The sequence below is a fragment of the Symphalangus syndactylus genome, chromosome 15 (genome assembly GCF_028878055.3).
Source record: "Symphalangus syndactylus isolate Jambi chromosome 15, NHGRI_mSymSyn1-v2.1_pri, whole genome shotgun sequence".
Taxonomy (NCBI): Eukaryota; Metazoa; Chordata; class Mammalia; order Primates; family Hylobatidae; genus Symphalangus; species Symphalangus syndactylus.
In genome coordinates this window covers 85771370-85785262 of record NC_072437.2, presented here as the reverse complement: position 1 = coordinate 85785262, position 13893 = coordinate 85771370, and the positions used below count along the sequence as shown (strand labels likewise).

The window sequence follows — 13893 nt, the reverse complement described above, 5'->3', positions numbered from 1 at the left end:
AAACTGCCTCTTTAAAGGCCCTATCTCCAAATACAGTCACATTCTGAAGTACTGAGGGTTAGGGCTTCAGCACACGAATTTTGGTGGGACACAGTTGAGAGCATAACATCACCCAAGAGCTGGTATAAACTTTATTAATGAAATATTGAATTAATACGTAATTATTTTTTGAGACAGTGTCTCACTCCATCATCCAGGCTGGAGTGCAGTGGCATGATCACGGCTTACTGCAGCCTCAAACTCCTGGACTTGGGTGAACCTCCCACTTCAGCCTCCCGGGTGGCTGGGATTAGAAGCGCCACCATGCCCAGCTAATTTTTCATATTTTTAGTAGAGATAGGGTTTCGCCATGTCGCCCAGGCTGGTCTTGTACCCCTGGGCTCAAGTGATCTGCCTGCCTTGGCCTCCCAAAGTGCTGGGATTATAGGCATGAGCCACCTGGTCCAGCTCAATACATAGTTCTTTCCAGCAGTTTTTATAAGACTAAGCCTTTGATCAGTGATGTTATCTCCCTAATTATAATATTTGAATGGGAAAATGGTTTTCTTTGTAACAACAGACTTCATGGCATTTTAAAGGAAAGTTTGGTTGCTACAGAGTAAGTACTTTTTAAACTCCTAAATAAGGCATATTCTCTTCTGAATCTTTTGCTTAAACCTCTCTTTTAAATGTCTTGGCTATTTTAACTTCCAATACATAGAATCAAAGAATATTAGCATTAGAGACCTTTGAGGGCATGCAATTTAGGGATATGGAATAGGTTTCAGTTGTGCACCATTACCCATCCAGTGATGCTGGTCGCTGTGTTGAAAAGGCTTCCTAGGCTGAATCTGGGCTCAATCAGTGAGAAACAGTATGTACCATACCCATTGCAGCCAAGTGTCCTCATAACTGTCATTCATCATTCACCATATGTTTGAGAACCTCTGTGTGCCAGGCACTTCTCTAGGTGCTGAGGATATGGCAATGAATAAGACAGAGTGAGCCTGCCTTACCGGAATTTATGAGGCAGAGGAGCAGGGTGGCGCAGGGCCGGGGGCGGGGAGACAGATAATAAGCACATCAATAAATAGAATAAGTCAGATAGTACTAAGTATAATTTTCATGTGCGTCCATGTGAAGAGACCACCAAACAGGCTTTGTGTGAGCAATAAAGCTTTTAATCACTTGGGTGCAGGCGGGCTGAGTCCAAAAAGAGAGTCAGCAAAGGGAGATAGGGGTGGGGCCGTTTTATAAGATTTGGGTAGGTAAAGGAAAATTATAGTCAAAGGGTGGTTGTTCTCTGGCGGGCAGGAGTGGGAGTCACAAGGTGCTCAGTAGGGGAGCTTTTGAGCCAGGATGAGCCAGTAGAAGGAATTTCACAAGATAATGTCATCAGTTAAGGCAGGAACAGGCCATTTTCATTTCTTTTGTGGTGGAATGTCATCAATTAAGGCAGGAACCGGCCATCTGGATGTGTATGTGCAGGTCACAGGGGATATGATGGCTTAGCTTGGGCTCAGAGGCCTGACATTCCTGTCTTCTTATATTAATAAGAAAAATAAAATGAAATAGTGGTAAAATGTTGGGACGGCAAAAATTTTTGAGGGTGGTATGGAGAGATAATGGGCGATGTTTCTCAGGGCTGCTTCAAGCGGGATTAGGGGCGGTGTGGGAACCTAGAGTGGGAAACATTAAGCTGAAGGAAGATTTTATGGTAAGGGGTGATATTATGGGGTTGTTAGAAGAAACATTTGTCGTGTAGAATTATTGGTGATGGCCTGGATACGGTTTTGTATGAATTGAAAAACTAAACGGAATAAAAGAAGGAGGAAAACAGGTATTAAAGGTCTAAGAATTGGGAGGACCTAGGACATCTAATTACAGAGTGCCTGAGGAGGTTCAGCATAGCCTTGCCAGCAAAGATTATTTATTTACTTTAAGTGTTAAGAGTGGCAGTTTGGGGATAGCACCAGGAGATACCAGCTGTGATGGCTTGGAGAAATAGTGTAAACCGGCAGTGTAATCAAGAGCAGGGCATGTATGAGTAGTTGAGAATGGTGAATAGGAGTATGACTAGAGAGAAGATAGTAGGGATGACAAGTTTTTTGGGGCAAAGTCTAAGTTGGTCTGGTGTCTGGAATGAGACTGGGGCCTAATAAAAAGGAGTGTCTCTATACAGGAGCTTAAATGGGCTGTACCCTGTAGCATTCCGAGGACAGGCCTGAATTCTGAGAAGGGAAAGTGGTAAAAGTATTGTCCAGTCCTTTTTAAGTTTGGTGGCTGAGCTTGGTGAGGTGTGTTTTTAAAAGACCTTTAGTCCGTTCTACTTTTCCTGAAGACAGGACTGTAAGGGATATAAAGGTTTCAGTGGATACTAAGAGCCTGAAAAACTGCTTGGCTGATTTGACTAACAAAAGCTGGTCTGCTATGGGACTGTATAGAGGTGGGAAGGCCAAACCGAGGAATTATATCTGACAGAAGGGAAGAAATGACCACGGTGACCTCAAACCCTGTGGGAAAGGCCTCTACCCATCCAGTGAAAGCGTCTACCAAGACTAAGAGGTATTTTAGTTTTCTGACTTGGGGCATGTTGAGCAAAGCCAATTTGCCAGTCCTGGGCAGGGGCAAATCCCCGAGCTTGATCTGTAGGGAAAGGAGGGGGCCTGAATAATCCCTGAGGAATAGTAGAATAGCAGATGGAACACTGAGAAGTTATTTCCTTGAGGATAGAGTTCTACGATGGAAAGGAAATGAGAGGTTCTAAGAGGTGGGCTAGTGGCTTGTACTATAGCATAGCCTGCCTTTGCTGGTGTGTGGTGATTAGGCCTGGTGGAACTGCCATCAATAAATCAAGCATGATCAGGGTGAGGAACAGGAAAGAAGGAAATATGGGGAAATGGGGTGAATGTCAGGTGGATCAGAAAGATACAGTCATGGGGATCAGGTGTGGTATCAGGAATAATGTGGGAGGCCGGATTGAAGTCTGGGCCAGGAGCAATGGTAATTGGACTCAACAAAGAGTGAGTACAGCTGAAGGAGCCGGGGAGCAGAAAGTATATGTGTCAGGTGTGAGGAAGAAAATAGATTGTGTAAGCTATGAGAACTGTAGAGAGTGAGTTGAGCATAGTTTGTGATTTTAAGGGCCTCTAAAAGTATTAGGGTGGCGGCGGCCGCCTCACACAGACTTGAAGGCTAGGCAAAACAGTAAGGTCAAGTTGTTTGGATAAAAAGGCTACAGGGCAGTGTCCCGGTTCTTGTGTAAGAATTCCGACTGCACAGCCCTGCACTTTGGCTGTGAGTAATGAAAAGGGTTGGGATGAGTCAGGGAGTGCTAGGGTGGGGGCAGTCTCTAAAGCTGTCTTCAAGAAACGGAAAAAGGAGTGGGGAAAGGATTTAGGATCTATGGGGTCAGCTAGGTTTCTTTTTGTGAGTTTATATAATGGTTTTGTTAGGATGGCAAAACCAGGTATCTAAAGTTGAAAGTATCCAACCATGCCTAGGAAGTAGAAGGTGTTGGGGTTTGAGAGATCAGTCAGACACGATCGGCAGGGAGAGCACGTGTGTTTTTATGAAAATTATGCCCAGACAGGTAATAGATGAGGAAGAAATTTGGGCTTGACTGAAGTAATGGGGGCTGTCGGTGAAGCCTTGCAGAAGTACAGCCCAGGTAATTTGCTGAGCCTGATGGGTGTCAGGGTCAGTCCAAGTGAAAGCGAAGAGAGGCTGGGATGAAGGGTGCAAAGGAATAGTAAAGCATGTTTGAGATCCAAAACAGAATAATGGGTTGTTGAGGGAGGTATTGAGGATAGGAGAGTATATGGGTTTGGCACCACAGGGTGGATAGGCAAAACAATTTGGTTGATAAGGCGCAGATCCTGAACTAACCTGTAAAGCTTGTCTGGTTCTAGGACAGGTAAAATGGGGGAATTGTAAGGAGAGTTTATAGGCTTTAAAAGGCCATGCTGTAACAGGCGAGTGATAACAGGCTTTAATCCTTTTAAAGAGTGCTGTGGGATGGGATATTGGCATTGAGCAGGGTAAGGGTGATTAGGTTTTAATGAGATGGTAAGGAGTGCATGATCGGTTGCCAAGGAGGGAGTAGAGGTATCCTATACTTGTGGGTTAAGGTGGGGGGATACAAGAGGAGGACGCAAAGGAGGCTTTGGATTGGGAAGAAGGGCAGCAATGAGATGTGGCTGTAGTCCAGGAACAGTCAGGGAAGCAGATAATTTAGTTAAAGTTTCTCGGCCTAATAAGGGAACTGGGCAGGTGGGGATAACTAAGAAGGAGTACTTAAAGGAGTATTGTGTTAGTTGGCACCACAGTTGGGGAGTTTTAAGAGGTTTAGAAGCCTGGCTGTCAATACCTACAACAGTTACGGAGGTAAGGGAAACAGGCCCTTGAAAAGAAGGTAATGTGGAGTGGGTAGCCTCCGTATTGATTAAGAAGGGGATGGACTTACCTTCCACTGTAAGAGTTAGCTAGAGTGTCTGTGATGGTCCTGTAGGCTTCTGAGGCGATCGGGCAGTATCAGTCTTCAGCTGCTAAGCCAAGAAGATCTGGGAAGGAGTCAGTCAGAGAGCCTTGGGCCAGAGTTCCAGGGGCTCTGGGAGTGGCTGCCAGGTGAGTTGAACAGTCTGATTTTCAGTGGGGTCCTGCACAGATGGGACGCGGCTTAGGAGGAATCCCGGGCTGTGGGCATCCCTTGGCCTAGTGGCCAGATTTCCGGCACTTGTAGCAAGCTCCTGGGGGAGGAGGTCTTGTAGGAATGCTTGACTGCTGCGGCTTAGGCGTGTGCGGCTTAGGCATTTTGAAGTTCTTGTATGCTGGAGGTGTGGCTGGATTTTGTCTCAAAGCAGAGGCAAGTAATTGTAACTCAGAAACACGTTGCCGTCTGGCTGCTTCCTCTCTATTATTGTACACCTTGAAGGCGAGGTTGATTAATTCCTGTTGTGGGGTTTGAGGGCCAGATTCTAATTTTTGAAGTTTTTTCCTAATGTCAGGAGTGCATTGGGTGATAAAATGCATATTGAGAATAAGACAGCCTTTTTAGGGTCTAGGGCTGTAAAGCATCTCAGGGTTGCTGCCAAACAAGCCATGAACTGGGCTGGGTTTTTATATTTGATGAAAAGGAGCCTAAATGCTATCTGATTTGGAATAAAGAAAAGAGCATTAACCTTGACTATGCTTTTAGCTCCAGCCACCTTTTTAAGAGGAAATTGCTGGGCAGGTTGGGGAGGGCTAGTCACAGAACGAAACTGTAAGCCGGACCAGGTGTGAGGAGGGAAGGTGATAAAAAGGATTATAGGGTGGAGGAGCGGAGGCTGAGGAAGAATTGGGACCTAGCTCTGCCTGGCGAGGAGGGGAGAGGTCAGATGGGTCTGTAGAAAAGGAAGATTAGAAAGACTCAGTGATGCTTGGGGTTGGGACTGAGGGGACAGGCAGGAGGGAAAGAAGGAAGATTTGGGAAGAGTTGCATTAGGAACAGAGACCAGGGAGGGACCGATGTGTAAAAGAATGCCTGGACGTCAGGCACCTCAGACCGTTTGCCCATTTTATAACAAGAATTATTTAGATCTTGTAGGATGGAAAAATTGAAAGTGCCATTTTCTGGCTATTTGGAACCACTGTCGAGTTTGTATTGGGGTCAAGGGCATTGCAGAAGAAAATAAGGCTTTTAGGTTTTAGGTCAGGTGTGAGTTGAAGAGGTTTTAGGTTTTTAAGAACACAGGCTAAGGGAGAAGAAGGGGGAATGGAGGGCGGAAGCTTGCCCATAGTGAAGGAGGCAAGCACAGAGAAAAGAGAGAGTAAAGACACGGAGAGAAGGGGTGGGGGGTTCTTGCCCCCCAGAAAAGCGGTGAAGGGGTAGAGACACAGAGAGAAGGGGTCGGGGGGTTCTTGTCCCCCAGAAAAGCAGAGAAGGGGTCAGGGTGTGGAAATAAGGGGTTGGAGTACAGAGATAAGAGGTTGGGGTGTGGAAATAAGGGGTTGGGGTGCAGAGATAAGAGGTCGGGGTACGGAAATAAGGGAACAGGTGCAGAGATAAGAGGTCAGGGTGCAGAAATAAGGGATCGGGGTGCAGAGATAAGGAGTCGGGGTGTGGAAATAAGGGATCGGGGCACAGAGATAAGGGGTCAGGGCATGGAAATAAGGGATCAGGGGGTTCTTGCCCCCCAGAAAAGCAGAGAAGAGTTAGAGACAGGGAGAGAAGGGGTCGGGGTTCTTGCCCCTCCCCCAGAAAAGCAGGACTTGCCACTAAGAGTGAAGGACCAAGGCAGGCGTCCCTATGTGGTCAGACACCTCTGAAACGTGGGTGAATAATCAGAGAGGTGTCCCTGCAATGATTAAACACCAAGGGAAGGCTGCCTTCCTGAGTCCGTGACCGGCGCCAGAGTTTTGGGTCCACAGATAAAATGTGTCTCCTTTTTCCTCTACCAGAAAATGAAAGGAATTGAAATTAAGAGAAGGGAGAGATTGAAGGGTGCCACCAAGATTGAAAGGAGAAAGTGGTTGAGGGATAGTGAGAGAGGTTGGAGAAGAGAGTAAGAAGAGGCTGCTTACCCGATTTAAAATTGGTGAGATGTTCCTTGGGCTGGTGGGTCTGAGGACCCGAGGTCGTAGGTGGATCTTTTTCACAGAGCAGAGAGCAGGAGGACGGGATTGATCTCCCAAGGGAGGTCCCCCGATCCGAGTCATGGCACCAAATTTCATGCGTGTCTGTGTGAAGAGACCACCAAACAGGCTTTGTGTGAGCAATAAAGCTTTTAATCACCTGGGCGCAGGCGGGCTGAGTCCAAAAAGAGAGTCAGCAAAGGGAGATGGGGCGGGGCCGTTTTATAAGATTTGGGTAGGTAAAGGAAAATTACAGTCAAAGGGGGGTTGTTCTCTGGTGGGCAGGAGTGGGGGTCACAAGGTGCTCAGCAGGGGAGCTTTTGAGCCAGGATGAGCCAGGAGAAGGAATTTCACAAGATAATGTCATCAGTTAAGGCAGGAACAGGCCATTTTCATTTCTTTTGTGGTGGAATGTCATCAATTAAGGCAGGAACTGGCCATCTGGATGTGTATGTGCAGGTCACAGGGGATATGATGGCTTAGCTTGGGCTCAGAGGCCTGACAATAATAAAGAAATGAAAATATAAGGAATGAAGAGTTCCTAATTCAACAATTATTACAACACCCTTGTTTCTCAAAAGGAGGTAAAAAATTCCTCCCGAGGGCAGTGGCAGAGATCAGAAAGGTATTCAAAGACAAATAAGTAAATATTTGAGTGTTAAAGATATTATGATTAAGGATATGACAAAAAAATTGTATAAACGTGGGTCTCTTATGAAGTACAATCCAAAGTTTGCATACAATTTAAAACAAAAGCAAGAAATGTCACACTTTGGGAACACTGTATTTCTCACACTAAAATGTTCTATCTGAAGCAAGGGGAAGTGTCCAAATTATAGTTCACAAAATACCTTTATTTTCTCACAACAAAATCATCCCTAGTCAGCGGCCCAACATTACTCATTTCTGTCATCAAAAACACCCTTTCTGCAGGTTGGTATGAAATATCCTCAGGCATCACAAGTACTATAAGGGCTTTTTCAAAATGTCCTGTACTCACTCGTCTTCTAACCTGGGTAAGTTTTCTGTACAGAGAGAGTACTGTGTCCTCCTCCTGTGTAACAGTAGGGTCTCTTTCATTCATGTCCGTGTGAAGAGACCACCAAACAGGCTTTGTGTGAGCAACAAGGCTGTTTATTTCACCTGGATGCAGGCAGGCTGAGTCTGAAAAGAGAGTCAGCGAAGGGAGATAGGGGTGGGGCCGTTTTATAAGATTTGGGTAGGTAAAGGAAAATTACAGTCAAAGGGGGGTTGTTCTCTGGCAGGCAGGCGTGGGGGTCACAAGATGCTTAGCAGGGTAGCTTTTGAGCCAGGATGAGCCAGGAGAAGGAATTTCACAAGGTAATGTCATCAGTTAAGGCAGGAACAGGCCATTTGCACTTCTTTTGTCATTCTTCAGTTACTTCAGGCCATCTGGATGTATACGTGCAGGTCACGGGATATGATGGCTTAGCTTGGGCTCAGAGCCCTGACAGTCTCATTCTGATGAAATGTAATGTTGATATTTGGTTAAATTTATTTTAACAGTGTTCTATTTAAAGTGTCCAAGGTTTGAAATAATGTGCTTTGGTAACCTACAATTACCTTTAGGAAAAGCATACCCCATACTAATGACGTTAGACTTGTGCAAGGCACAATGGCCATATTTGTTATTTTTTTCTGTTTTTTTGAGACAGAGTTTTGCTCTTGTCGCCCAGGCTGGAGTGCAATGGCATGATCTGACCACTGCAACCTCCGCCTCCCGGGTTCAAGCGATTCTCCTGCCTCAGCCTCCCAAGTAGCTGGGATTACAGGCGCCCGCCACCACGCCCAGTGTATTTTTGTATTTTTAGTAGAGATGGGGTTTTGCCATGTTGGTCAGGCTGATCTCGAACTCCTGACGTCAGGTGATCCACCCGCTTTGGCCTCCCAAAATGCTGGGATTACAGGCGTGAGTCACCACGCCCGGCCATTTGTTAAATTTCAAAGTGGTATTTCTCAAAGTGTAACCATGAACCATGCATATCAGAATCACCTGGGTGTTTGTTACAAGAGTGATTCAAGAACCTGTTTCTTACCATCTGAATGGGAAGCTTTGTGTGAGATCCTATGCATATTTGAGCACTGGAGCCCTGAAGCCTTTAAGGACCTGTCTTAGTCATTGCCATTCACTATCTGAGAATATTAGCACCTTTTTCCCCTAGGCGTTTTTATTTATAAGCCAACATAGACAAAGATAACAACAAAGAAACCCAAACAGAAAAACAGGTAGAACTAAGAATACATAGATTACTTTTAAGAAGCATTAATGGGGAGTGAATTTAAAAAAAGAAATGGGAATTTCACTTGTGCCTCTAAGAAATCAAATTGCTATGCACATGTTCATGTGTATTTATATATATAGCTCCATAACCCCTCATCCAAAACCTTTGGGTCTAAATGTATTTCAGAATTTGAAATTCTTTTTTTGCATTTTGGAAGGTTAATAGGATTTATATACCATGTGTTATATGTCCCAATTAAAGCCAGAAGCAGCACCTTATAAGTCAAACAAGCATATGAAAATTTATTTGGCAAAAACATATATACTCCATGACCCAGCCTTTTCACTCCTAGGTTTATATTCTTCCAACAGAAATAAGCACACACGCACATGTTAAACACATGTGCACATTATAGAAGCTTTATTTGTAATAGTCCTGAATTAGAAACAACGCAAGTGAACATCAACATTAGGTAAAGTTTGTTATAAACAATGGAATACGATGAATTACAGCCATACACAGATAAATATCTCAAAAACAATGCTGACTGAAAGATACCAGACACAAAAATGCATAATGTATGATTCCACTTAGACCAAATTAAAAACAAACTATGAGATGGTGGTAATAGTGGTTATCTTCGCGAGGTGACACTTTTGGGTGATGGTAAAACAGTTCTTGATCTAGGTGGTGGTTATATAGATGTGTTCATTTTGTAAAAGTTCATTGAAAGCCTATATGCATGCTATACCTGAATTTAAAAGTTAAAGGAAAATATTGCCACTTTAATTTGCTATCATCTTGTTTCCATAATCCATTTGAATCTTTCAAATAGATTCAAATATTTATGGAGCCCTACTAAAATGCCAGGGACTACACTAGGCATTGAGGATACCCAAAGAGCCTTATTTATTTATTTATTGAGACGGGCTCACTCTGTCACCCAGGCTAGAGTGCAGTGGCACAATCTTGGCTCACTGCAGCCTCGTCCTCCTGGGCTCAAGTGATCCTTCCACCTCAGCCTCTTGAATAACTGCCACTACAGGTGTGTGCCACCACGCCCAACTAATTTTTGTATTTTTTTGGTAGAGATGGAGTTTCACCATGTTGGCCAGACTGGTTCCGAACTGCTGACCTCAAGTGATCCACCCACCTCGGCCTCCCAAAGTGCTGGGATTACAGGTGTGAGCCACCGCGCCTGGCAAGAGCCTTCTTTACTTAGCACAGAAGATTGCTTAATAAATACTTCTTGGTTATATTGCTTGACTGTTTTGTTAGATCCTACATAAAACAAACTCTTAGAGGATAGAACTAGCTACTGAGCTGGTGTTTCTACCACCGTTCTAACCATTGGTTCTTGCAACTATTGCTCCTGGCCACTTCACTTCTAGCCCTTTGGGTCAGTCAGCTAGACACCCAAACAGTTCACCTGTGATGGCTCATGGAGAAAAATCCATGCATGGTAGCTGGGGTGGGATGGTGGCCTCTCGGGACCTCACTGCACTCCCCTGTTCTGACCTGCTGATCTATTTCCCTGATTCTAAACTCCTCATTTCATCCCCCAGCCCTTTAGTCTTACTATGGTTCTTGCCCAACATGGCATCTTTCATTATTGAACCTGTTGACCACCTCTTCTTTCTCCTTCCATTTGAATTCAACTCTTTGGTAGTGGCATGAGCAGGGACGTTGGTTAAGTTAGTGAACTGCCATAAGTATTTGTAAACCCAGTGTACGCAAAAGCCATTAAGAAAACGAAAACTCTCCTGGCCATGGATTGCTTCTTTTTTTTCTTTTTTTTTTTTTTTTTTGAGACGGAGTCTCACTCTGTCACCCAGGTTGGAGTGCAGTGGCGCGATCTCGGCTCACTGCAAGCTCCGCCTCCTGGGTTCATGCCATTCTCCTGCCTCAGCTTCTCCGAGTAGCTGGGACTACAGGTGCCTGCCACCACGCCCGGCTAATTTTTTTTTTTTTGTATTTTTAGTAGCGATGGGGTTTCACCGTGGTCTCGATCTCCTGACCTCGTGATCCACCCGCCTCGGCCTCCCAAAGTGCTGGAATTACAAGCGTGAGCCACCGTGCATGGATTGCTTCTATGTAGCACTGCTGATAAGAAAGACGGGTGAAGCAATGTGTGGTCGAGAGCACTTGGTTTATTTTCACCAGTGGCAACAACAGAGGGAGGAGCAAAATGCAGGTGTGTGTCCTGCAGCTCTCAAACTGGTAGACCTAAAACATTTTGTGGACAAGTTGAGCCCTTCTTCATACTGTCTTAAAGCTGCTTCCTCAAGGCAGTTCATGGCTCCTACTTGCCAGACTTCCACCTGTGGTCTGGTTTACCTCTCTTGGGGTTGCAAGAATATCTTACCTAAATAGTCACTTTCTCTGCATCCCAAGTATCTTGTTGATTGGAACAGCTTATTGTGTGAGTCAGGTTTATCTAATTCTACTGATTTATTTCCACTAATAAAACACAACATAATAAAATTCTCAAATATGCATGAACACATAATTATATCCCTTTAAAAATACAGAACCTGTTATAAAGTACATTTCACATGCATGTTACTTAATAATTTCCCCTACAACATAGTAAGTTGCCCTCATTTTTCCTCACATTAGTAAATTGGCATTTGGATTTCAGCTTCCTTACCCAGTTGTGAACTTTGTGTACATCTTTAGCCAGAGTGTCACTTCTGTTTCTATTTTGGGCCCTAACTCCTCCTTACACCTATAGAAACAGATATTCTTCATGTCCCTGCCAATAATTGGAATGCGGTATTTGTATTTCCTATTCTGAAGATCCTCAATACTACTTGTTTTCATTCTGACCCAGAAAAAGTAAAAGTTAAGAAAAAGAAATACTAAAAGGTCATTTTTTTCATTCAGCTAGTATATATTAGGCATTTAGCATTAGCAGTTACCACTCTGGCTGCTAGGTATATAATAGAAAGACACGGTCTTTAGTCTAAAGGAGCTTACTTTCTACTGGGGAAACAAGCAATCAATAAAAATCAACATGACATCTTCCATAATATACAAGTACTGGCAGCCTTATCAGATGCATCAAACCTAAATCCTCAAATAATCAAAGCTGTGCTCAGCCACAGAAAATACCCTTCCAGAGTTACACGTGATCCCTGAAAGGTGAACATATTTCCTCTTCATTCATATAAATAGTGTTTATGAAAACTGCAATATTGATGTATACTTGTCTTCAGCCATTTTGAAGGAGGAGGCTGACTTGCGGGCATTTTATCTACAGAATTTAACTTATTGCTTCACAGATGCATCAGAGGTGAATTCAACCCATTAGAAATTTAAACCAAGCTATTCAAAAAGACAAACGGGTGGCTTTGGAAGAACACAACTGACATGTCTCATTTAAATCTAGAGCCTTATGAAATCAAAAGCTACCTCTGAAGTCAACATACAGTAGAAATGGTGTAAGGTGAGTTATGTCAAGGTCCAATTGGGTGAGTCCAGAAGGTTTCACAGAGGAAGGAACCTTGAACTAAGGTATGAAAAACTAGTAAGGATCTGTTAAGGCAGATTGAGGGTGGGTGTCGCATTCAATTCAGAAGGAGTTGCAGGCGCACTGGCAAGGAGGTAGGAACCAGCATGCTGCACTGGACAAAGCACAAAGAAAGATGCTGAGAGTGCAGGGTGCGACAGCAGGGTGTGGTATAATGAGAAAATTAGTCCAGGGAAGTTAGGAAAGCTCATAGGTCAGGTTAGGGATTTTATTCTACAGGTGATGAGGCAGCTTCAATATGTGATTTTATGTTGAAAGAAGACTTTGGATGTCTTCTGTGAATGATTCCCTGAGCTTGCTTTCTCCCGCAATCTCCATTTATTGTGATCATTCGTGCCACAAAGAAGAGACTATTTCACCTAAAAGTATTTGCCTTGTTTGGGAAGCTGGCAGTCAAGATAACAAAGAAGTGACTCCTCCAAGTGGATCGGAAAGAGGCCGAATTCACCTCAGGCTCCACTGGGAAGACTTTTGCTAAGGTGTTGCCAGAGCCAGTATAGGAGCACTTGCCTATCCTGGGACAGATGACACCTCAGGGTCAGTCCAGCAAATAGACGAAAAGATATTTCCCTCCCAGCAACCTGGCAGTAAAGTACATTTCCGGAACTCTAGCTGACATTTAGTTTTATGAGAATGTTGTTAGTCAGCTTTAGTTTTTTTTTTCTATTAAAGGCAATACTCAAACCATCCAGGCATTAACTGCTTTCTTAAGAGTTCTAAATCCTGCTTCATTCATGGACTCATTTAGAGAAATATTTCCTGAGTTGTCACTGAATGCCACCTGAGCACATTAAGTGCTGATGTAAACACAATCCCCTTCTAATTAATATGGAATTCTTACCTTTTTACCTTTTCCTATGAATAAAACTCCTGATTAGTTTTTTCTTTCCATTGAAACACATTTCATGTCAAGTTGATCGAGTTAAAAAACAACCTCACAAGCTTTCAATGAGTTTGTCATTGCCCCCCAAGTAGCTGGGACCACAGGCAGGTGCCACCATGCCTGGCTAATTTTTAAATTATTCATAAAGACAGGGTCTCCCTGTGTTGCCCAGGCTGGTCTTGAGCTCCTGAACTCAAGCAATCCTCTCACCTCAGCCTCACAAAGTGCTGGGTTTACAGGTGTGAGTCACTGTGCCAGGCCTTGTGATGAGTTTTTGAAGCTATAAAATATCTGCATGGATAAGTACTAACATAAAGAGATATCTTAATGAATTACCAATGAACTGTAGTTGAGATAAACCTATGAAAGGATTTAATCCATAAGCTCGCCTGCTTTCTTATCAAGCCTCACGTCTTATCACTTAGGAGAAGCCAGGGACAGGGATTCAGTCAACTGAGGGAGTGAAATTAAGTAAAATGAGGAAGCAACCAACAGAAGGACATGGAATAATCAAATAGGAGTAGAAAAATTAGTGTGAAATTAATCCATATATCCAAAGAACAAGGCATACATACACACTATATTTGAGCTCTTCAAACATTCCAAAATCAGGCATCTAACATCAAAAATATGGGCAGGGC

General features: G+C 43.8%; 1 protein-coding gene across 7 annotated transcripts in view; it reads left to right on the top strand.

Moving 5' to 3' along the window:
• The window catches only part of MED4 (mediator complex subunit 4), an 80630-nt gene that overhangs the window by 32666 nt on the left and 34071 nt on the right, over positions 1-13893 (top strand). For 2 of the 7 annotated variants that reach the window (XR_010116043.1, XR_010116042.1), the window contains one exon: positions 9927-12285. The exons of 4 other annotated variants lie outside the window; for them this stretch is intronic. Coding sequence is in view for 1 of the 3 variants with exons in the window: in XM_063619157.1 (XP_063475227.1) it covers positions 9927-9971 (45 nt within the window). In the remaining 2 variants the exon portion in view is untranslated. Of the gene's footprint in view, positions 1-9926; positions 12286-13893 lie in introns of those variants that run through there. One more of the 7 variants, XM_063619157.1, reaches the window with a different exon arrangement.